This window comes from Cataglyphis hispanica, chromosome 14, assembly GCF_021464435.1.
Source record: "Cataglyphis hispanica isolate Lineage 1 chromosome 14, ULB_Chis1_1.0, whole genome shotgun sequence".
NCBI lineage: Eukaryota > Metazoa > Arthropoda > Insecta > Hymenoptera > Formicidae > Cataglyphis > Cataglyphis hispanica.
Genome location: NC_065967.1, coordinates 2,350,793 through 2,377,452, shown reverse-complemented (window position 1 = coordinate 2,377,452; position 26,660 = coordinate 2,350,793). Strand labels below are relative to the sequence as shown.

The 26,660-nt window shown below is 38.3% G+C and overlaps 1 protein-coding gene across 1 annotated transcript in view; it reads left to right on the top strand.

Annotated features, from left to right (window-relative positions):
* Positions 1-26,660, top strand: part of LOC126854555 (protein Fe65 homolog) — a 119,123-nt gene that overhangs the window by 19,163 nt on the left and 73,300 nt on the right. The window contains exon 3 of the mRNA XM_050601420.1: positions 2,350-2,714. Within this exon, the coding sequence (XP_050457377.1) occupies positions 2,411-2,714 (304 nt within the window). The 5' untranslated portion in view covers positions 2,350-2,410. The remainder of the gene's footprint in view (positions 1-2,349; positions 2,715-26,660) is intronic.

The window sequence follows — 26,660 nt, the reverse complement described above, 5'->3', positions numbered from 1 at the left end:
TGCATCGCGCCGAGTGATGGTCGGCTCCATGGGAATGCCTCTCCACCCATTGGATCACTTCCGGTTTTCCGTCTGTCACACTCCATTTGCGCCGTTTCAGTGACGCATTGTCAATGTCCGTGATCGAATGTGTTCGCGTATTCTCTCTAAGAAAATTCTCTGAAATTCTGTGTGACGTTTCCCATCGAAAGATCCATGTCGTCTATCACGAATTTCTTGTCTATGGGAAAATAGTGCGTGAATTTAATTGCTGAGTGTATTGTTGGGAAAATACATCGGATGATAATTGAGGATTTTTTTTTTTTGACGATCAATTTGATAGGTTTCTTTCTCAATTTTATTGAATAAATTATTAACGTGTAAGCAACTTATATTTATTAATTGAAAAGATTAAATCTACAATACATTACTATAATTGAATTAATAAATTTACAATTAGTTTATTTCAGCTAAACAAACTCAAGCCAATAAAATTGAATCGCTTTGTCAATTAGATTATTTAAACGCCTTCATTTTTGAACCTCCGTTATCTCGACGGCACTGCTTTCTCGTTACTCTATTCGATTGGTATTTCATTGGAACTTGACTTGTGGGTGGGATTAATTTGCGTACATTTCACGATAATTGTGCGCATTTACTATCTGAGACAGATCGTATTGTTTCTCCGGTTGTTTCGCGTTCGGTATTATCTTTTGCCCGGTTCCTTTGTTATCGCGACTTGAAACTTGAAATTTTGTTCTCCGTTGCGACTATTGTATCTTTGCGCCTCGTTCTTCTGGTTTTGATGTTCATGAAATTGTATATTTAATGTCGCTTCGCGACAACTTCGACGGTGCGGAATCCTTCGCCAGAATGCGCGCGCATTAACGAAACGGATGTCCTATAATATTCACGGCGCGAAACGTCATGAGGAATGCATTCTGCATAACAAAGTTTAAATCCATAAAGTTCCTACTGCCAATGGAACTTTTCAAATCCCGTATATACAAAACCAGAATACATACATATTTTGTATGTGCACGTAAATTTTTTTCAAAACGAAACTGATTTTGACACGCAGAGTTTATTTTTTTAACTGCGTCATATAAACGTGAAGATTTACGTCGGAATAAATAAATATAATAATGAAACCTTGTCAAAGGATGCAAAGAATGGAAAAAAATGCTTCCTACATAAAGAGTTACAGTTTATAATATGTCAATAATGATATATTTATATTTTGCTGCGAAGCTTTATTTTCTAAAAAGAAATTAATTAATTTTATTTAATTTACGTCGATGTGAAAAACACAAGAAAGTTTCGAATTATTTAAGATTTAAAATAATGAAAGTAACTTTATACTTTATTGTTAATATATTTGTAATATTGATTAGTTAATTATTTTTGCAGAGAATTTTATGATGACATTTTGAAGTTCTTTTAATCTTTTGCATAATTCGCTGTAACGATCTTAACTCACTCTGTTAAATACAACTGGTGACTTGCTTTCTTAAATATAAAAAAAAAACTTATGTTTAATTTTAAAATGTCGCCAGTAGATAAATTAATAGACAAGTGTTTATACGACCAAACTGGCAATTTATTGTTTGATTGTTCTATCACAACGTTTCGACCATATGGTTTTGGTCCTTATCAAGTGAAACTAAAATAACAATACTATAAATAATGATAGTCAAGTTACAATGAAATAAATAGAATTATGTACCTACGTTGTAATTAAAAAGTAGAAAGAGAAAAATCGAAATGTCAAACTGACATTGTGTCAACCACTATGTTTAGAATACTGAGAACGACTAAACGACCTTTATTATTATATATATTTATCGTATATGTTGTTTAAATTCTCTGTATCTTTTTGGGAGTTAATAGTGTTTTAAACAACATATACGATAAATTAATAAAGGTCGTTTAGTCGTTCTCAGTATTCCAAACATAGTGGTTGACACAATGTCAGTTTGACATTTCGATTTTTCTCTTTCTACTTTTTAATTACAACGTAGGTACATAATTCTATTTATTTCATTATAACTTGACTATCATTATTTATAGTATTGTTATTTTAGTTTCACTTGATAAGGACCAAAACCATATGGTCGAAACGTTGTGATAGAACAATCAAACAATAAATTGCCAGTTTGATCGTATAAACACTTGTCTATAAAAAAAAAGTCTCGTTTAATTCCACGGTCTTTTTCACCGTGAAAAGTCGCGAAACACTCTTCGCACTGACGTCCCATTTCTTATTCCTTTAACCTTTGAAACTCGCCGCAAGTTTCGCAATTAATTCCCCGATCCTTGAGAACATTCCATCCCCGCTCGTATTAATCGAAGCCATTGCGCGGTTTGCAGATAGTCGACATCGAGGCGGCGCCAAGGTCACGAGGGAGGAGCTGAGGTCATCGCGGCATCTATGTTGTGCGGCGAACTCCTGAACGGTGGCTTCGTCAGTGCCGGAGCGGTACCGGTGGTTCCCTACAGTCTCCCAGGAGTCTGGTTACCCGGTTGCCTGCGTGCTACCAGTCCACGTCTATTGACCTCACCTTATCTGACCCTGCTGGCCGAGCTTCTGGCCGCGGGCCGCCTCGAGCTGCGAGACGATTTTCTGGAGTTGATGGATCTGGCAAAGAGGAGCCATCAGGCTCCGACCGGCAACAATGGAGCACCCGAGCTCGATCTTGATCTTCACGCCGACGATATCGACGAGATCTTCTTGGGTGAGTACTTATATTTATCCAAGAAATGCCTCTAAAGAGGCTGTGACTTGATAATATTAAGTTGATGGTATAATTCGATAAGAGAAATTTGACAAAAAAAATGATTAAGCGTCGTGTGCTGAACCGAAGTTCTATTTCTGTAACAGCTGTTAATGGGTTGTTTGATATGTCAACGTCCCGAATGTCGAAATTGTAACACGAATTAGAACAGCGAACACGCCCATTGCATTATTATTTGAGTCGAAGGTGGTCTGGTCAACTGAAAAGATCGCGAATATAATGCGGCGGACGCGTGTCGTGGGTGTACACGACGCACGGCAATTCGTTGTCTTTTATTTCGAAAGCGTGCATTCCAACATAATGGTCGGGCCGTAGTTCACATTAATGGGCAATATACGCGCTCGTGACGTGACGACATCGCGAAAGTAGCCGTGCGTTGGCAGAAGTGAACGGCACGGAGTCTGCGATTACGTTCGCGAGTAAATATGCTCTCCTCGGCTATACTCGGTAATATTCCTCGCTTTTCATGACGTGTGCGATTTGTCAGTCTGCGTACGATCCGGTCTATCAAATATTCCGGGAGAAGAAATAAATATCTTTCTATATAGATTTTTAGTGAAAAGTGCCATATCAATATGGATTTAATATACCGGATTTTTATCTTTAATATACTTTTTTAAAAATAGCTTTAAATTTTAACAAAGTATTTAAATTTATGTCGCTTTAACAATTTCTCGGTAAACTTGGAGAATAAGAGATATAAATTGCGAAATTATATAAATGACCTCGCTGATTTCCACATGTAAATTAACGTTTGTAAGTTAAAAAAAATCTTTTTCAATATACGAGCTTAAATCGCGTATTAATTTCTAAATAATTTATAAAATCTTGAATAAGTTATAAAATCACCCAGTCTCTCGTAATCCATATAGGAGAGCAAGAGATGTTAGATTAGAAATAACAGCTGCGAATAATTGGCGAACTATGCAAGTAATTCTATGTATATCACGATGAAATTTAATGGAGATAATGTTAATATGGGACAATCGTAAATGAGAAATTATTACTACGGTATTCTTTACATCTCGAAAATTTACCCGCGTAGAACATCGCGATTCTAATAAAATTCTCTTTTTATTCTCCGTAAAATTTGTCCGGCAAAAGTATGTTTAAGGATATGACGTTGCGAGATTTATTTTCCCACCGCTCTCGGAAAATATTCCGCGCTTGATACCTTGTTCTCCGAGAAAAAAAAAAAAGAGGAAGAAAGCGAGACAGCGAGAGACCCGCAGTTTCGCAGAGCGTTAAGGTTTTCCAGGACGAGCATCTTACGGTCATTCTTCTTGGCTTCTCTCCCGGTCAGTTTCCTCGTTTCGTTTTCCAGCTCCGGTTTACTTTTTGCTTGGGAGACCATCGAGGATCTTAATAAATCGCTCCACGGCTCGATTTTTCGTAACGGTCGCCTGGAAAAATGGAGCATCGTTTCACATATCCGAGAGATCCCTTAGAAATTGTCGATCCTCTTTTACGCGTGAACGATGCTCTTAATCCGCGGATAATTTACTCCTATCGCGGTTGTCGGTATAACGGTTTTTTCTATGGGAATAGGGAGAAAGGATATTTCCACGTCGATAATTTGTCGGGCTTAGCATTATCCGATATTAGATACACACGTTAACTTACAATATATATATATATATATATATATATATATATATATATATATATATTGTTTAAGATAAATATTAATATACCGGAAGAGAGAAAATGTATTAATTCTTGCGGGCATTTACAGAAAATGTAGAAAATTTTGATCGTAAAATCTAAACATGCTACATAAACTTAGACATGTTTAATTGGGCATTACTGTCATTCCTTTCCGTATTCCAATGCAGTATATCGACAGTTTAAAAGTCTATTATCGCAAGCAAGATCGAGGTGCGATCGCTTGTCGTCTGGCGGCAAAGTAGTTGAACTTTGTCGACAGCTTCGGAGAACTGCCAGATCTAACTGAGAGTTTTGGGGAAATTCTATCGAATTCACAGACTCGCGAAAGCGAAACCAACGTCGATCATTGTATCGTTCTTTGTTACAGTTGTAAACTTTGTTGCGATATTCAGATACCGACGCTTTTAAATCGGATAAAGGCTTGCGAAAAGATATTTAAATTATGTCGCGATAACAGATATAAATCTCTACTTTTATTAATTAATCTAAATGTATATTTTTTAAATGTATATTAGACACACACAAAGGAGAAAAGCAACGTAAGCATAAAAGTGAAAAATAAAATAGATTGACACACAGAGAGAAGTGTCTATGTTATATTCGTGTTCGATCAGATTAACTCTTAGCAATACGCGTTGCGTGCGAAAAGTTTGTCGGATCATAAAAACGGGATTCCACGAAACACGTGGAAAATTGCGGAAACAATCCGCGGTGGGTGAAAATCTCGTCGTGGAAAAAATGAGCGCGCCGGATATTTCAATCAACTCGCCGGATTGCACGATATCGCTGCTCGAAAGTCGCTGTGATTGGATCGCTTCTGCCTGACTCGATTCTATACCGATCGATCGTTCGTTGATTTTCGACGACTGCAAAATACAAACGAGAATGAGAGAAGGAGAGAAAGTCGAGCGTTAAAAATAATCTACGCGAGACAGAATAATCATATTTCACGACGATTACGTCGCGGCGGTGACGGAGCGCGTGGAAAATTGAAAAACGAGGTTGAATCATCCAGGCCATCGAAAATTAGTTTTCGTATTCATTTGCTCGCCGAGAAAGTATATTTCATCGGCACGCATGTGATGAATCATGACCGGCACGCCGTTACGCATTCACCCTTTCGAATAAACGTTTCAATCTGTCGCGCGGCCTGATCGGCCTTCCACCGTTTCTGCTCAAGGGACGATAAAATATGGACGATATGCAGAAAGGGACAATTGCGACAGAGAAAGAGAGAGAGAGAGAGAGAGAGAGAGAGAGAGAGAGAAAGGGAAAAAATAAAAGATAAAAGAAAAAGGTAAAGAAAGAATTGATTGATAGAAATATATCGAATTAAACAAAACAATGTCGCGAAATGAAGAATGATAAGTGCAAGCTAAAATCGATAATAAAATATTTTTGCATTGCAGACTGCAATTTTTTTTATGGAATTAAAACTAAGCGTATTGAATAACTTGTGCGCAGTATTAGTATTTCACCGATAATCTTTAGATATTTATTTGCATTTACCTTTCTGATAAATTTCCCCGACAGATTGCCTTCAAATTCTTATATACACCGGTGTAAATTTTGTCCGCGTCAATAATCAGTTCGCGGCGGAATAGCTATAATAAGTGAATGCGATAAATAATGCAGGCGGGCCGTCGTCTCTCCTCTCCGAGTAAACGTAACAATCTGTCATGGCTGTCTTTTTCTCTCCATCTCTCTTTTTAAATCCCGACTAATAAATGGGGGATACGTATGCCGTTCGAGGCGGGGGCGGTAAAAAACGCGGGGGGGAGATGCGAGTGGAGTATTACTACTACTAGGATAGAGAAAGGATCGCGGAGGGAAATGAGGAAGGCGAGAGATGGAGACAAAACTCGACAATAGAGCGGATGATCCTGCAATAGCGAGACACGAACGTCGAGTGGATCAAGGGGGATAGAAGGGGCGAAACGAGAACAATGCTGCCCGATATTATTTTCTATTTGCAGCGTCAGACCAACCGCACACTCAAAATCGCGGTGTTCATTCATCCCCGAGATCTATCTCGACGCTCCGCTATAATTTTCGCATTCTTATGCGAAGCTCGCAGATGATGACATCCATCTTTGTATTCAGATTTTTTTTTTTTCCCACATGATCTACGCTACATATTTCTTTATAAGAAACGTGTTTCGTTACTTTGCACGAGAGAGCTATTTTCCTCCGCGACAAATAATTTACCTCGCGCGATCGTCTGTGCGGAATACGTGTATTTCAAGCACATCGGAAAGTAATTCAATCACGCGATGTAATGATAAACGAGGATAATCGATTACACGAAGAATCGCTATCGGCGTATTCGATAGGATCACGAATTTATGCGTTACTATGGCAGCGCGCGGCTAATGTATTTACTTATCCGTTTATTACAAAGCTCGTCGGAGTTAAATTTGGTTACCGGGTACTTACCGGGCAACTAACGCAAAGCGAATCAATGACCCAGTTCGCCCCGGCGCGCTAAATTATTTTTCGTTATCGATCGCGCACTCTTGGCTGACGCTATTATTTCGCGTTAATCGTGACTAATGAAGAGCGTCGCGCGATTGAAAACGCGTTGTCGAAAGTGCTTTTAACGCACTTTGCTATAGAAACTTGCTGCTTACTCTGATTACTCGAGATGATAATTGCACATATCTGATATAGAAAATATTGCGGAATTGAATATAAATTAGACAAGATATTTATTATAAATAAATTAAATATATTGATTGGAAAAATTATAATTTTGGAAAAAAAAATGGTAATCTGGATAGATCGTATATAACAACTTCAACGCGTCGTTGTTAGATCGCAGCTGAAAGTGAAGTCGAAAGGATTGTGAGAATTTGATTTATGGACACTATAAGAACAAACGGATCGTTTAGGGATAACGAGTATAAAGCGGGTGAACCTTTCTTTCTTAGTCGCGCGGAAGAATTTTATCGGGTAATTACCGGCTTTTAACCGTTTCGTCGGATTCGAGATTTAGTCCTTTTTTTCGTCCCGCCCTCCAGTCCGTTTCTGGAGATCCAATGAGGTCTTCTCTTTTGTCGTTAATCATTTCCGTCTGCTTCTCGTCAGACTGTCTGACCTACCATCTAGAAACGAAACTGTTCTTGCAATTAAGCGCATTCAAAGGAAAGATCTCGCTTCTTGCTCTGAGACATGTGTTTCCGCCGCCGTTTCGATTTGCAGCTAATTCTTTGTCACTCCCGCCTCTTTATTCGCCAAGTACTTGAAACAAGAAGCTTCATTTGGTTGAGTTTTTGTCGATTCTCGTTTCTGCCACAGTATTTAAATAGCATTGTCCAATATGTTTCATTTTATCTTTATCTTTTAACAATACATATTTAATGATGGCTAATTTTAGTTTATTTTTACGCTTTTTTACTCGCTTTAAATATTTAAAAGAAGCTATAGTTAGATGATAATTCGGGGAAAATTAAGTATATATATAAAATTCAATAATTAAATTTTAAATTAAACTAAATTAAAGTTTTTTTCCGAAATAACTATGGAAAAAGTATATTTTATTTATGAGATTAAAAATAATCTAAAAAAAAATGTTTAATTTAGTCAATTTAATAAAAAGATTTAATAAAAATAATTTATATTTTTTTTCGGCGATCATGTAGCGAATGTAATAGAACAGTGGAAAATGTGGGTTGGATTTTCACGATCGCATGAAGGCTATGAAACGGCGAAAACCACCGGCGGGCTTCAAAACAGGGACGTTCATGCAAATTGTGCCGTGTAGGAGCGCAGGTGGGCAACGCACGCGAACGAAGAAGCTGCACTTTTTCCTCACAACAATTTTGCCCCGAGGTTTTCTGCAAAAATCCCATCGTGAAATCGTCATATTATACTCAGATTTTTTTCAAAAGTTCGCGACCCGTGAATTTTAAACAGTTTTGATGAGATTGTAAAAGAGATTTTTTAACTTCAATTAAATTAAAAATGCAGGATACAATTTTTTCGATGCAAATAAGCGTTCTAAAAGAAGAATGATCTCAAAATTTCCGTTTTGTAGTATGAATGTACGCCGAATCTTCGATGTGGGTATTAATATGGCTCTTTGATCCAGGTCGTTTCGAATATCGCGCATATTAACGTAACTCTCAAGTTGCAAACCGCATCGTGAGCGAGAGAATCGAATTACCGAGTTGTCGCTCAGGATCGATGGCGGTAGGAATCGGGAGAGCTAATTAATGCCACCGGAAGGAATTAGCGACGATGTAATTTGGCGGATGTTACCATCCCACGCTGGCAGCGAGACACGGGGTGCGCAGGGGAGGACTGAAACCTCGAAGAATCGGAATGGTTGTTGGGGATAATGGGGAGACCGACTGATTAAAAGTTTGCTTTTTCCCTTCGGTTTTCCGTCGACCTCTTGTTGCAATCCTTCGAATTGCCGTGGCAAATTATTTTCTTTCTTTTTTGTCCTTGTCTCGAAAACGGAATAATTTTACCGGATAATTATCTCGTAGTATATAATCATCATATCCGATTTTTATTTCAAAAATGATTAACGTTGCATATAGATAGAATGTCATTATTTGTAATATTTCATTATATGCAAATCGAAATTTTGCGATATGAGATTTGCTGATAATTACAATGTTCAATGCTAACTACTTAATGATAACTACAAATCCAATATACGAGACAAAAATCTCTTCTCCAATAATGGAGAAAAATCATGTACGTTAGTTAAGACTTCGACAGGAGGAATTTAGCGCGATGCTGGCGAGGTTAAGAAGCAATTCCTACTAGATAAATTTATGGGTGCTCGGGATTAACACGGTCCGTTGCAATAAAAGTCACGAGATCTCCCTCTCTCCGCACCTGTGGCATCGTCTTTTATTCCTGCCCACCCCCCTTTTCACCGCGAGAAAAAATTCGCTATCCGGAATGGTTATCGTCTACTCGCTTCAACTTTTCTTCTTTCGCTTTCCTTCCTCTCTTCTGTCTCTCTCCATTTTAGTGAAAAAAAAAGGGTGATAGAGGTAGCAACGTCGGTCCATTCCCTTGCACGGGGGATGGACGACACTGTCGGCATTAAACCACCGGAATGTTCTTGTTTTCAAGACACTAGGCTGTCGCAAGACTCGGACTTTTTTTTACCGTTCTTATTTTCTCCCAGTTTCTGGTTATGTGAGATTCGAGACATCGTGACGCCCAAGATGGTCTCATTGAACATTGAAAAATTGAAAGAAGAAAAATATTGAGAATTAAGAGAAAGGGTGTCTATGCCGCGATTGTAATTAAGTGATTATTCGGACAATAATTATGGAAATTAAATTCCGAGATTTTCGGCAAAAATTCTCACGGGTCACGGCTAGAGAAACACTCTGGAATGCGAGATCGTTGAACTTATAAACGCAGTTTTATCATATATCTTTGTAATTCGATGTAATTGTTATAAAATTTGTTTCGATATAATCTTCAATTTTTTATTAGCATTCCTAGCGTTTTGTCAAACTAATAAATTTAAATGCAGTTTAATTAAATTATTAAACTTGCATATTCAAACAATTGTTTTACATACAATCGCGTTATGAAAATACACGTTTTATGAAAATACAGGTTTTTGAATGTTTTTTTTTTCCTGACAAATCAAAATGAGGTAATAAATGAGATAATAAAATAATTTAAATTTCAATCCATATAAATGTATTATTCATTGAATCGGTAATTAAATTAGAAACAAAGTCGTGTCGCGAATATGATACGTCGATACTTCCCACATGAGTTACGAAACCGCGGACTTCACACAAAAGTGCATAAATTACGAGCCATCGAATTCCTTTTTTTTCGATGGCACGTGACTCGCGCTGGAAAATCTTGAACGAATCTTCGGTGATTCGCAGACCAGGATATGCTCACTGGAAATCGTATATCCAGGATTTAATTCGATTCCATAGCACTGTCGTTTCCTTCCGCTTCGCAGATACTACATGTCGGGATTAACGACTCGACGTTTCGCTTCGTTTTCCCTGTTTTCTTTTTTCTTGGAAGCAAATTAGATTGCAGATCATGTCAAGCTCTCCTTGTACCTGTCCTCTGTTCTTTTTTTATCTTTTTTGATTTGAAGTTTCTACACTTTTTCATTAAGTTGGATTTGTTGATTAAGCATATATTAACATTTAAAGCAAATTATATTATTTAACTTATTTTATTAATAATTTTTTTTATGGAATTTTCTTTAGAATAATAAATTAAAATCAAAGATATTATACTTTTTTTTCTCTTTTTTCTTCTAATTCTTTTTGGTTTCATTTATGCGCTTGTTCGCTCAAATTACATTTACAAGAGAAAGAGAAAGAGAGAGAGAGAGAGAGAGAGCCAATAGGCAGAAAATAAAAGGGAGGAACGAAGAATACCCGAACGTGTCACTAACGTAATAACATTTCAATTCGAGGACGGAAATTGCCGCAGGACACGACATACCATCCCTCGCACTCAGAAAATTGACCACTCTCTTTGCGTTCTCCGTCTCTAATGTTCAGGCTTATTTTCTCAGTGAATGTATGTATCTGTCTCATTAAGACGAGTCAGTGTAAAGAATGAAAAAAGGAAAAAAAAAATAAATAAATAAATGAAAAAGATATAAGAAATAATCTACTTAAAAAAGATAAAATTTAGTTTATATAAAATAATATTATAAATTATGTATATAATATATATAATGACGCGCATTAAATATATTTGGAATGACTTTAATTCTCTCGTTCTTCTCGTTCTCTCTCTCTCTCTCTTTCGATATTTATTCGTAAATGGATTGCTTCCAACGCTAGAGTGCAAGATGCCGACGCCCTGAAAGTGCACTGCTTTACTCTAAACGCACTCGTTGCACCCTCCGGCCTCATTTACTTCGTTAATCTACGCCGCGCGAGGCCGGAGTAAACGGAAATACATGCAATTTGCGACATGGAAGGAGAGAAAAGAGCGAGAAGACAGAGGACGGGGAAACGGCATCGGAAGCAAGCAGGCAGTGCATTCGAGGGTCGAGGGATTCTTTTTTTCTCCCATTTATTTAACGAATCCCCATCGCGTTCGTACGGACTCGGGAGGGAGCCGCGGTGTGGATTACGAGGATGTGGCACTTTTCAGCGATAGGGAAAAAAGTGTGTCGCATTAATTAAAAGCGACGCTGCTGCTGCTGCCATCGTCGCCGAACGCAATTACGAGGGCTGCGCTGCACGTCGATTTATATCCGCTTCTTGCTTCCTGCAGCAACTTTTTTTTGCTCTTATATCCTGCATCCTCATCTTTTCAGTCTTTTCTTTCTTGCTCAGCGACATAGCATTGCGCCAAACGAGCCTTCGGTAATTACTCGAAGCAGATGATGTCGAAATTTTAATAAAATTGACTCAGCGAGATACCGTGGTATTAAGCGATTTTAAATACAATCTCGAATTTTTCCGAGTTGTATTATGCACGTCCAATTCATTCGTTGGTTATTCAAAATGTCGATTGTTTCGCGGTGACGGCTTTTAACAACATATAGAGTCACTGTTATCGCAATTTTTTCGAAAGCAAGGAAACTCGTATTTTAATGTTAAGAAGAATAATTCCTATTGAGAGAGAGAGATATGAATGTGCATTATTATTTTACAAAACTTTGTCTACAAAATTAACGTCTTAATATGTAGCGTAGATATAATATAAATATTTTTTTTTTTTTTTAACAAAACGAAAGAGATGACAATTAAGCAAGAAATATTTATAACTCGCTGTCGTCGGTCACATGAAAATATAAGAACTGTTTCTCTCACCGCAACCTTTTTTTATCTTTTCTGCTAAAAACGGGAAAAAATTCAGGTCGTGCAATTTTTTCTGCAAATATATAAACTACGTGTGAAAACAGGAGAAATGCCGTGAAACAAGTGCCTCGTTTTCTTTTGTTCTATTAAGATCTGGCTCCATTCGCACACCACTCACGTTTTATTCCCTTTTAGGTAACCTACGTAGTTACCCACCCAAGAAGCACGCAAAATTTATTTTTTCGCCAGAATATTATCATTTATATTTACGTTATATTTACGTAATTATATGTTTTTAATATTACATAATTTTGCGTTTCTAAATTTTGCACGAAGCAAGAAAAAGTAAACAGATTTTGATTTTGTCTGTGAATTCTACGCTTCTAATATAGATATATGTATTTAATTATAATTATGAGCTTGTTTGTCTTTTCTTAAAAAAGAAACTAAAGAATACATATACACACAAGATATATTTATTAAATTAACAATGTTCTTTTGTTTGCGTGAAAAAAATATTATTTTATGTCATATTTTAAATCATGTACTTTCAAATATACAAAGTATTATAAAAAGGATATCAAGTTTGTGGACAACTGCAAATCTTGTTACAATTATTAACAGCGTCACGTGCAATGGGCTTAACAATCAACTGACAAATTCACGAACAAACAGGGAACTTTTTTGTCTCGCTGTCACGTGCATGCGCGTAGTTGGCAGCCACACGACAATGCTTGGGGCAATGATTTGTGCGGGTCATTAGACACCGGTTTTCATTGGCGTGGCGCAGACAATAATACGCGGAATAATGCACGATATAATGCCCACACTGCATTACGATTCGTGTCCTCGATTCATACATCGCGTTCATCCTGTCGCGACGAGCGGGCAATCGTCGCAGTCATTAAAATTTTATCGGTGCATTGTGTTCGCGTAACCTATCTTTGAATTCATTACGCATCAACGAGGATACATTTGTCAGAATAATCGTCCCATCGCGAGATTAACGCTTTCCAAAAGACAGCAATTGTGATTTTCAGTTAAATGCAGATTCATTGGAATGCATTTTTACTAGTAGCTTTATATTTGCGTGCGTATTCAAATAAATTTAAATTTATGTTATAAATCTTTTTTTACGCAAAACAGTTTTCAATGAAAAATAACTTTTAAAGTTTTCCACTTGTAGTCTTTTTTTCGCTGTCAGGTTTTGATTTATTTCTTACACACGCACATACATATGTATAGGTATAAATGAATAATAAATTAAATGTACAACAGGACATTTCGCTTTAATTAAAAACTTGACACATTTGATCACGCGATATAGCAACTTAATAAATGATTATAGTACTAGGTAGAAATTGAATAAAAACTTCAATAGCATCCAATAAAATCTCCGAATCACGAATCCTGGGGAAAAAATTCCCTCGATACTCGCCACGTAGTGTAGAGTCGTTACGAAACGCAGAGTTTATCATTGATGAAGCGCAATTATATTTTTTACTGTCGCACCAGCCATCACTCCCTTTTCCCTTTGCCACTATCTACGCGCTATAAATTTTTGTCCCATTCCCGGCGCTCGCGCGAGTTTGCTAACCGAAAAATCGCGGATGTTGGCGCGATCCGAATTACCTGACAGTCACGCGACACGTTGATGTCGACGTTAAAAAAAAAAAAATAAACGACAAAAATGGCAAGAGAAAACGAGAATCGCCTCGCGAGGGCGAATCATATCGTTGCTTTCTGATGGCTCGCGCCTGCGTTTCAATTATTGCGCCTGACTTGATTTATGGCTTTGCTCGCATGTCGCACTTGAAAAGGATTATTTTTTTCCGGTCAGCGAGAGTTTCAGGGAAAAATTCGAGATTAAATTGACGTACTGAAAGCGCTCGCTTAAAGACGAATTCGCATGCGCGTTGATCTACTCGGGAACAATTCATTGTAAATTGCAATCTGGCTCGTGGATCTTTAAAAGCGTTTGTTTAATAGAAAAGCTAAACGAGTTTCTCAGGAGGAACGGTCTTTTCAAGTCTTCTTCAACGCTAAATTAATACTTCAATGGATTCAACATTTAAAGTTTTTAAAAAGATTTGAAATTGACAAGACGCTTGGCATTAATTGTAAGTTACTTAGACAGTTCTTAAATTACGACAAGACTTCTTATTTTGAAGCATTATTTTGTGTCAACTATTGAACGTATTCTGTATCATTATGATATAAAAGTTTTCTCTCTGTCTCATCATATACCTTTAATAACATTTATTATATTACTTTTAACGATATGAAATATTATAACTATATGCTAATTTTCAGGAGCAGTTCATTTAATAGTTGCTTTCTAATTATAAATGCAATTTATTAATAATTGTAAATACTTGTTAATTATTTGCAAATTTGTCGATCATCGGATTTAATTCACATACGAGATTCTGAGCAAGTATAAAAATCTGACATCATGTTATGTCGACACTTGATCGGTACGCGAATTAACCCGCATTATTTCTTACACTTGTCTACGAAAGGATAAATTACGACCAGGGTTTCTAAGGCTAAAGTTGCGGCGAAATGCAAATAAAAGACGAACGGAAAATTTTACGAGGCACAAGATTTACGACTGACTTCTCTACTATTTTCTTTTTTTTTTTTTTCTTTTCTCTCAGTCGGTGCATAAAACTTTCTCAGTAAATCCACATCTGGCAGTGGCCGATCGCAAACGGCATAAGTCGCGAGACGCGTTTTTGCCACCAAAGAGATTTTTTGCCGTTAAAACGAATGTTCTACAATGTTAAATGTCATAAACTTCTATTCTCTTTTAACTTTCGTACTTTTTATTTTATTATTTTTAATAATTTTAATATTTTTTGTCTTTGTAAAAGATATAGATATGAAAATGACTCTAATATATAATATTGAATTAATGGCTAATAATTTTTTCTTGTTTATAATTGATTTCACTCGGATGAAATTTTATGAGAAAAAACGGTGTAACGTAAATTTAGCGCTTCTTCGGTGCGCGTCACATTCGACTATGCGGCGCGGAATTTCATTTCGATGACGACGAGCCCATAATGTTTGTGAAGAGGAAAAAAAGGGCCCGAGCGCGGAATACAAACAGGAAGGTTTTCGACACTAACCCATTTTCCGGCCCGGAGAAAAATGGGCCTCGGTATGAGCTGCTCTCGGTGCGACGCAATTTATAGTCGTACGTTGCCTCCGGTTTCATGGTACAGATGCACCACGAGAAGCGTCCTGACTGGAGGCAAAAAGTCTACGACTAATATCGAGGACTTTTCCCTGGAACGGGTAAACAAGATGAAATTTTCTCGCGAGTGTTGTAGTAATTTTTCCGTTGCGAAATTAACGACTCTGAAATGAATAATAAATCTACTGAGTTTTAATAAGTCTTGAGTATAATGAAGACATAATAAAATGTATAAAAACAAAACAGAATATATAAACACATTTTAGAATAAAGAGGAAAAAATTAAACGCAAATTGTTTACAAAATAAGAGGAAGAATAAAGGCTGGAGAAGGTATATGAAAGGGTTTTAAATTAAAAATTTCGTCGTCAACTCACATATTTCAATTTCTTATTATAAATTCTTTTAAGATTATATACATTGAAAATATATGAAGATTATAAAATATATAGTGCATCATCTTAATTCTCAAATCTAAAAATTTTAGCTGGAGATTAATTAAAGACAGTTTCACGCACGCGCGCACGTCTATACACACACAGACACACACAGACAGAGTGAAGTACAAAGAATATATATCTTAAAAAAAAGTAATATGTCACAATCGTCAAAAAATTCCGGGATACATTATTTTTCCCAAAAAAATGAAAGGGAAGATGTTTCTGGCAAAACAACAGCGGACAAACCCAACAGCGCGACAATACCTTGATCCTTGCCATAGGATCCTGAGTCAGTATCGTCAGTCTCGTCGTTGCATCACACATCGTCTATAGATCGAATCGACTGGCATATCCATCCCTACTCCATCCGTGGCACATCTCCCTCCGGGGTCCACAAATGCACCCTTACGCCCGCGACTTCTTTCCCGAACTGTGCGAGAACCTACGCGGATGACGTCACTCGGCACACGATTGGCCGAGCCGATGTTCACGTGACCGCTCGCTTGGCCAGTGTCTGGAGGGTTGCTGAGGGACAGAAGGAGACGCGCGACAAGGCGAGTAGGGAGAAGCGCGAGAGTGCGACAAAGAGAAAGAGAGAAAGTAGAAGTAGATAGGGGGTAGATAGAGTGAGAAGAAAGAACGAGGGAGACAAGATAGAGAGGAAGAGAAAGAGGCACAAAAAATCTCAAGGGATGAAGAAGAAAAGCACATGACGCAAGGGATGAGATAGATAGAAAGCACTCGATAGGGAGAGAAAGACAGGAAATGAATGCGGGTGGATTCACTGATAGAGCGACAGAGAAAGAGAAAGAGAAGCAGGGACGCACATGCAGGGGTGGCCGAGTGACGCGAGAGAGAGAGGGCGCTGGAGGGTGAAAGAGAACCGGCTGGTAGAGGGGATCGTGGTGCGCGCGAACAGGGATGGAAGGGGGTGATCATGAGTCTCGCCAGTCACACTGCGACGACCGCGACGCCTCAACGTCTCGGGGTGGCATTTGTCCGCTCGTGACCTCGAAAGGCCTCGTCGTAATAATCATTCCTGACACACGGCCGATATTTTTCGCGAACTTTCGAGCTTGATAACTCGGTTTTCGATAAGATGAGATAGAGAGAGAGAAAGAGAGATAGACGAGAGAGAGAGAGAGAGAGAGAGAAAAAAATCGAGCCACACGATCGAAGTGACAGTCCGATGAAGAAGTAAAGTATATCGGTGATTGCATTTCTCGCGTCATATAATGCGTCGCTCGAGCTAAAACTCGAAATAAAACCCGTAATCCCGCGTTATTCCGGAAATTTTGCTCCCCGAATCGTGCTCGTTTACGAGAGAATGAGCTAATCGCGCACGCGGAGGTGGCTCAGGTGCGAGGTCTCTTTCGCTCTTCCGGGTTATAGAGAGACATAACGGGTACGCGCACGTTGGGTGCCGTCGAAGACACTTTTATAGTTGTGTAGAACGCGGCCACGATGGTTCTTCACGGAGTGAATCGTAAGTTATATACGTCCCCCGTCGTCGTCGTCTCCTTGAGCACGTTCCGCGACTTCATCGAGCGACCGATACGTCACTCGTATTGAACGCATGTTCAATATATAGTCTTAAGACTCTATCTCCAGACATTATTGATTAATTTTAATATAGTTGATTCTCGAATACAACCATACATTTCTGAGTTTAACAATTTTTGTCGCAATAATCATGATTGAAGTTATCGACCTATTTAATTGCAGATGTTTCGAATAATTATTTTTATTATATATCTCATATCTCTTTAATTTATCCATTTTGTATCGGTCAAAAGTGGAACGTGCTCCAGATCCTTCTTTCTCTTTCTACATTTTCTAATATATGTTTAGATCAATTAGAAGACAGTAGTGCCCCTCGTCCAATTAGTTCGTACGCACTTTTACGTCTGTATATGTTTCTTATAGTACACAAAATTAGAAGCCATTTTTCAACGAAAAATAAGATAACAGATGACTGAACAAATACCATAATGAAAATTACTCTCGCATTTTTCCTCAGACTAATACATTTGCTACAAGAGCATCTTAATTCGTATTTATACATAATTGACTATCTCAGTCGTTCAATCAAGCAGTGAATTGTGTCGCCAGCATTTCTATAGTTTCGTACTTTCGCAACGCAAAAGATGTCAGTTCCATTTTTCATGCATACCATAGTCAAGAAGAATCGCAATCGCACGATAAAATTGCGCGAAAAACTTTGGTTGCGTGACCGATAATAATCGAAAGCACATCTCATTGTACGCGTTCGATGAAATTAGAACAATCGATGAATTGACAAGATATGTCTGATGAATGGTAAAAAGAATTCAATTGCATTTTGAATTTTATTCTGCTCTGCATTGATTTTCGAGTCAAGACTCATTTGTTCTATATTTTTAGATTTGAAAAAAAAAAAAAAATTCTAGAAATAGGAAGAAAAATTGCTAAAAAAGCTCAAGCGTAAATTGATTACTGCTTATCAAATTTTTTATTTTTTTTTTAGAATGGTTTTTTTACAACTAATCATCGTTTTTCATGATTTTTGAAACTTGTATTAAGAAGCTTAGATTATAAGACTGCATATGAGAAGACTTATATAATTATTAACGTCTTCTTTCACATACGACATCGCACGAGTAACCTCGATCGATGACTAAAAGCCAGAGGCAATCGAGCATAATTGCTTAATGGCTAATTGCAATTGGAAACTAAATGGAAGATAGCGTCATTAGCTGTCCGTCGTGATACAGTTTGATTTTTAGATAATAATATACCACCCTGCGGGAGAATGTAAAATCGTGAGAGAAGAATTTTTGCGTAACTGCCCACAGTCGATTACGCTAGATTAGCGATGGCAGGTCAAATCCGACGCGGTGCGAATAACGAGAAGGGCGAAATCACAGTCCGCGGTCGATAAGTATCGCTAACACACGACACGATTGAAAGTTCGTAAAGAATTTACGACGAGTAGAAGCGGCTAGATGGACGCGAATACTGTCATGTCTAATTCCGAGGTCAGATCGTAGGTTTGGGCGTTACTTCGAGAACAATAAAAAAACATTCGATTAAAGATATGATAAGAGTCATTTGTCAGGATGTCGTTTATCGAAGTTGTAATAAAACTTTTATCTTGCCAAAGGGAGCGAAGAATTTTTTTTCTTTTACGAATCGATGCATAGTGTTTCCTGCGTTATTTAAAAAATCAAGAGGCGGGCTTGATCGGATCAGACAGATATCCGCTCGTTTTGATACGGACTCGATTATACGAAATCAGTACGACATGACAGAGTAGGTGGGCGAATACGCTGTTCGAATAGTAAAAAGGATGAAATCGGAACTCGCAATGTATGTCGCATGCATTTTCCGGGTGTGGGCGATTCGGTCGGGAATCGATTAAATCTTTATGGCCGACGATGTGACCTCTATCGTACCGCGAACACGTACCTCGGCGCGTAAACACGCGTATTCGCTTGCTCGGTTAATGATAATAAATATCGCCGCATTGCCGCGTGTGTCATTTTAAAGAGACCGGCTCGATGATTGAATATATAACGCAACGTCACCCGATGGTGCTCTAAATATTAATTCGTGTTGGTATAAATCGTCGCGTATCGCATAATCACGCGTCCGTAATAATGAGACGTGTGTAAATTGCGCAATTTTGAGATAGGATTATAGTTTGATCATATTTACTGAAAATGACATAAAATCTCAGATACAATCATATAGAATATAAATTTTAAAAAGATTTTTATTATTCTAAATTAATTAAATAATCTTTCTTATGCAACATGGTTGACAATATTAATGTTTTAACTTTATTCAATAATATTTTGTTTTGTATCACTTAATGTAATAAGTAATATGATAAAATAATAACAGAAAAATAAGTATCTACATTTTTTAGAATATTATATTGAAAATGTTTACTCAATAACAATTTGAAATATCTTTTGTCGGTTTTTTCAAGTTTCATCCAAATAATTCTCGACCTCTCACCATTAATAGAACAATGCGTCTCTACTACCGTAATCTTTTCAAGCGGCCATACGTGCCGCGGCGGCGGGTCCATTAAAAAACGATAACCATTAAAAATGTCCGAGGAAGCGGGGGATTCACCCCTCGTAACCGCTACTCCTTTCTTTCGGAATGGCGATTGTCGGTTTTCCACCGCACAAATATCCGAGGCAAGAGAAAGAGAGAAAAAGATAGACTGGCGGAAAAAAAAAGAGATAGCGAATTCTTTCCAGCGCGGTGTGGAAAAGGCGCGAGGGTTTGGCCGCAGGGTTGGTGAACGTTGGATCGCATTTTATGGTTCGCAATTATCGGCGGGGTTGGGCCGAGGGTGTCTGGGAAAGCGAATTTTCTCGCGGCCCGAAAGCTTCCATCAGCTCGTAAAACTCGCATATATCGCCTTGCTGCAACGGCGGTAATGGCGCGCCATCGTCGATGCATTAGCTAATTGTTGCATCGATATTGGTCGTCAATTTGTCCAATTTACTCGTCATTTCCGGCAATACATCATGGAGCCTCGAGTCGATCTTGCTCGTTCACGTGAAAAAGGCGATCGTGCGTAAAACGTTACTGGAATTGTGTACGATGCGTTTTTCCAAAGTACAGCGCTTCTCGATTGATAATGAAACTAATATGCTAAACATTATTTTTTAACTAATAATATATATTGAAGAGAGAGAGAGAGAGAGAGGGGAAATAAATACATCTTTTTGTATCTGCCTGTAACGATTTTCGATATTTCTTTAATGGCGCGTAAAGAGTGTATCTATTTGGAACGTATAAGAGATATATTATTATCTCAAAATTAAACACTTCTCGACAAACAGCGACGTTCTACAACGATACTATTTTTCATTTAATTTTTGTTTGCAATTAATTACCGAACAATTATGCTTTCCTGCCTCTGGATTTTAGTCAATATCGATGATTGAAATTATTTATGGGAAATATATTGCAACGAATACTTTATAAATAGAAAATATTAATTATAATTAATTAACTTTTTACGTGAAATATCGTTGCTGCAGCAGGTAGTTTCGTGCATTAGCTAATTGTCACTTCGAAGCTAGGCCGATTTATCCAATTCGTTCGTCACTTCCGACCCTCTAGCATGAGCTTTCAGTTCACCGGCGATTGCCCGATGATACCTTGACGCGAATTGCCTCGCGACCGGAAATCGATGCCGATGAATTCTCATCGGCATTTGCTAGGTGATTGGCGTTATCTGGCGAATTTATATACGCTTAAGCGGATCTCTCAATTCGCTGACGATGCCATCGCGAAAATGGCGCAATCGCGCCATTTTAATCTGCCAGTAGCATCTCTTTTTTTTATTATCATTTATTTTTATCCTTCATTATTTTTACATCATCGATATCGACGATGGACAGCGGGTGTACCGACAAGCGAGTATCATTCACGCAAGAAATGACTTCGGTGTCTTTTTCGAACGACGCATCGTCATGGTAACGCGAACAAAAGGAGAGAGAAGGATAGATAATAAAATATAGAACAAATATATAGAACAATGTGGACTTTCACATCGAAGTGATAATGTAACACAACCAAAGACTCAGGTTCTCGCTATTATGTGTACGGATATGTTACGCGATAATACACTATACAAGATTAAATATTTCGCAACCGACGCTAACAAGCTTATGCATAAAGAAAATCGAAGCACGTGTCTCAACTGGGTCTACGTTTTCTTGTGATATGTAAAAGAGAGAATATGAATAAAATTTGATTATGTTAATTATATTCTGAGAGAAGAATTAAAAATAATCGTTTGCAAATGATTACAATTTAGAAATATGCGCAAATCTTTCTAATATATGATATTTTATAATATTGAAATTATGGAAAATAACAGTTTTTCTACCACTATAACTTTCTTTCTTTTCTTATCATTTTAGAAGTGTATTTAAATTTAAATCACCTTGCATGTAACCTAGAACAACATCAAAACATACCAAATACATGTTAGCTCTTTGCTGATGATCAAAGCTTGTCGTTTTGTCAATCTAGTCACGTATTTCGTGTTTTCGTTGAAAAGCCGTGAGCGAGCTCAAAAAGCCATTGCAGAAACTCCTTATAAAACGCAATTACACGTGCTTTAACCGAGTTTTGACGCACTTAATTAGCTGAAAGTTAGAAGGATCGTGCCCGACCTCGCTGCGACATCGCCATTCTGATGACGAGATGGTGCTTTTCAGTCATGACGGGCAGCACAACAGTAATGAGCTCGGCATGTTGCTGACATAGTCCGCCTTGGTGAACTATGCCTATCAACGCAGCCAGAATTTAATATACGACGCTAGAATGCGCCCGCGGGCCAGAGCGGTATTCACAATATTTGCGGAGACTCGGAGCGAGACGCCTTTATTTTGATGGTAATATTACGTGTCAGCGATGTTGCTTGAGAGTACAACGACCTGAAACCAATCGATTGCCCGACACGTGTTTCTTAAAATATCTTTTTCACCACATGTTAAATCTGTGCATTGGATGTTGCCTGTTGTTATAATGGTTAATGATTAATCTCGCGAATTAACTCGTCGAGGCAAACGAAGCTGAAATTCAAATTATGAGAGAGCAACTTTCATTTAAAACTTATTTAAATTATTAAGAATTCGAGATTATCTTGAAGTCACTTAATAACGTTTTTGGCTGCATCCTTTAGAGAATTTAAGATAAGAAGAGTGTATATATAACGGCAGAGCAATAAGTCGACATCTTTATATATATATATATATATATACAGAGACTTGAAATATACTTTGTCGTTTTATAATACATGTACGTATTAACAGAGACATTTAACGCGCAATGCAAGGAAGCAGTAATTTTGTCGTTCACGCAGAGCACTTTAACGCCATCAATTATCGACTTGGGACTCGGATGTAGACATTTGCATTTACAAGAGCTATAAATTGTAGAATCCTTGTCCGCAAGTACATACACAGTTTGAAGCTACAGTTTCTGCATCGACGCCTTGTGGTTTATTGCGTCGGAGAATCTTGATTCAAGAGAATACCGTCGACCTAAATTTTCTCAAGCGCATTAAATGCGCGCGTTTCTTACAAAACAGATATCCGCGTAAACTCCTAAAGGATTTCTCTATTTTCTTTAAAAGTAATTTTTCCGAACACGTATCTCGCATCGACGATGTAATATCGGCTTTTCGCAAAAAGTTTATCCGCTTGCATTGCTTTTGCGTCTACTCTTTCACTTTGATGTGTAATCGAAATTCATCTTTTTTCTTCAAACAGAACACGATAATGCTAGAAGAAAAAAAGCAAAGTTTTTCATGTATAATATTTTTCTCTATTTTACGAAAAATATAAATTAACATGGGCGTTAAAAATTTAATTATCACAGGAGAGAGGAGATTTCTTTGTGTCTTCGAATCTTCTTCATTTATCAGACAATAATTATGATTCGAACGGTTATTTTACTTGAATCTCTTGAATATCTTCCGACGCGTATTTTCGGTATCTCGCCCGGTCTCGCGCTTTTAAATCTCCCCTCTACACTCGTAAATCCTCCGACGCATATCCCACGCGATGCTTCACGCGATAAAATACGAGCTTTACACGCCATGCAGATGCATATATCGGGCAGACGGGGACGATGGGCGTTGCATTCACATGACTCGGCCACTCCGCATGCGGACTGCATCTCTCAAGGCGAAACGAACGGAGCGCGCTCGACGATGCATCCACGATGAGCTAACCGAGATGCGCTTCTTTCGTCTTACTCTCACAATCTGTGATTTACTCTGTTATGTAATATCGCTCGTTGTTCGGTGTTTTTTACAATTTTCGAAATATATTAAAGAGAGTGAGGAAAAATGGCTAACAGTTGGCGAATATAGCGAAATGTTGTCTTACGAGAATGTGCGGAATGGCAGTTTCTTGGAAAGTGCATAGCTCAGGTGTGCCGGAAGATAGTGGAAACGGCGGTAAGAAGGGTTGAAATGTGCACAAGAGTGCAGTGCACACAGCGCGGGGACAATGGGACATTTTGTAATATACGTGAATGGCGCCAAGTCCGATACGCGCGAGACTGCGGGTTTTCTCCCATTTCCGGTGTCCAAGAGACCGAATAAAAAACAGTATGGAAAAGCAACGGCTGTTAAGAAAACTGTAAGACAAAATACTTTATGTGTCACATCTTTCCCCTCGACATATATATATATTTTTTTTTTACTACATATCTTCGATATATTTTTATACTACATTAATTTTCTTTATTTAAATTTTTAGATAAATTTTGAATGAAATGCTAATTATTCACATAATTATCAAATTATGAATAATCACTACGAATCAAATCATAAGGATAAAATTTATATGGCTTTGATATTGCAGTCGTTTTCGGAACGCGTTGTTCTTTTCAAACTCTTCTCGCGTGTTACCGCGCGCACATAATGATTCAAATATCGATTCATTCTATTCTCCGTAGTCGCATTAAAATTTCATAGAGCCCCGCGGATACGCTACCATTTACCGGGTTATTACAATTTATCATTCCTCGCGAATATATATGTACGTGCCCCATCTTTATCTCTACCAACGTGCTTCGCGTTGAACGTACGGTAAGAAACGTATACGCACTCGAAACACGCACATACATATGTATAATACGAGTCCCGAGAGTCATCTCGCGAAATACACGACCGCTGTCGTAGACGCGTTTTCCATTTGCAATATCCCGCGACGAGGCGAATAAAAATCTAATACATATTTGTTCGTGGGGCGGCTGCAACTCGCATAACCGTCGCAGCCAGGAGGAAAGCGGCAGACCGGAAGACGGGGGCGGCCCTAGAAGGGTGGCTATCACTAAATCGGGAGAGGAGAGATAGGTTTTGCGCCTCCTGATCCACCGCGGATCGAACGCACGCAGCCAGCCAGACAGATGCAAACGGCGGCGACATTATCGGTTTTGCATCAAGACCAGTTTACTCTGCGTACGTTTGTCCTTTGCTCTTACATGCCCTCGCACATCATCCGTTGCGTATATATATATATATATATACACACACACACACACACACACATACACGTGCGTAATGTGAGTGTAGGAACGGAATCGACGTACGATGATGATGCGATAGGGATGCGGATATCGTGTCGATCCTCGGAGCGCTGCCGTCAGTGATGACGACACGCGGTAACTGCGGTGCTCGCGAGCAATTGAACGGGAGGGATGGTTTTATCTGACGAGGAGGGTGTGGAGTGCGGGGAGTATAGCTTGTGTGCGTCATTTGCGTGGTGAGGCAAAAGAACGAAGACGGAAGATTTCGGAGAGGAGGAGGGTTGTTTGCGATAAAAACGCGTCCATTTTGCGAATGAAATACGAGCATTACGTCATCATTTATAAACAGCTTTTTAATGACAGAACGACGCTGAATTTACAATTATTTGATATTTAAATTGTATCAGATATTCTGAATTTATTTAATTAATATTGAAGTGAGAGATATTTAATCGAATTAAGCTTTTCGAAAAACGATTATTCGGTTAATATACGTTGAGACAGGGCAGTTTCATGAACGTTTCATATGTAGATATCTCTTTTAACTTAACCACTCAAATATATCGATCGCCCACGTCGGGATATATTTAGTTTCTCCATGGAAGAGAGATATTAATAAGCAAACTCTCTAAGGAGGTCGTTCTGTTCGTGCACAAAGCTGTTGTTTTACAAGATGCTAACTTGTTTTTATGTAAAGGGGGCCCCGTTCCGTGAAAAGAATCCTCCCGTAAATTAAAATACAGATACAAGTTCTCAGAAATTGATTGTCCTTTACCAAATGTATTCATTTCATAAAGCCGGATTCTGAAATTATCTTTATCGATTAATCGCTGCTCGCGATTCGAAAAACTCTACGTCAAAGAGAAAACGAGAAGGAAAAAGGGATAATGGCCGCTGAGTGTTCGCAGCTTGTTCACACACACATATATCGGCGGTTTCGAAACCGCTCGCGAAAGTAGTAAGCGCAGTGTCAAAGGAAACACAGTGTTTTTCGAATTAATAGACTCGCTCGTCTATTAAAGCGCGGGAGGGCACGGGATGAGGAGGAGAGACGGGACGGAAAGAGAAGACGCCCACAGGAATTCTTCATGCATAATACATGCCACGTACGGCAATATGTCGCTCTCGCAACTTTTCTTGTTTTATGAATCTTGCTGGTCTCTTTAGTACGTCCATTTGGCTGCTCCCGAAAGTTATCATGCACTTTTTTCCATGCTCCGAGAACGAACAAAGAGTATTTTTTTTTTTTGCTCGTGATTTTAAATTACAGTTTATTTCTGCTTTTTTAGAAAATATTTATTCTTAATTTTCACGTTGACAACTCATCGCTAACAGTGTATTAAGCGTCTCGCTATCAGATTTGTCTTAGTTTGATGTACAATGTCATAATATAACCATAATAAGTATGAGTAAGAGAGTTGATAAAGTTCGCGCATGAAATATCGAAAAAAATTACGAGCGCAAAACAGCATGGCCGTATCTTAGATAAACGTAGCGGAAATGCAGTGACAGAAAATGAAATCTGTTCACCGCGGATGGACTCTTTCCAAAGAATCCCTGCTCAAAATCCTTTGCCTCTGGTGTCCTGGTTTCCACCACATCTCGTCGCGCCGGTTTTCTGCGTCCCGCTCCGTTACCTTCCGTTCGAGGAAAATTTATGGCAAATTGTTTTAACCGTTGGTACGGTACCACCTGGTGCACGAAATATACCCGGTCTTGCGAGAGCGGACGCAGCCGTGTAGCAGATT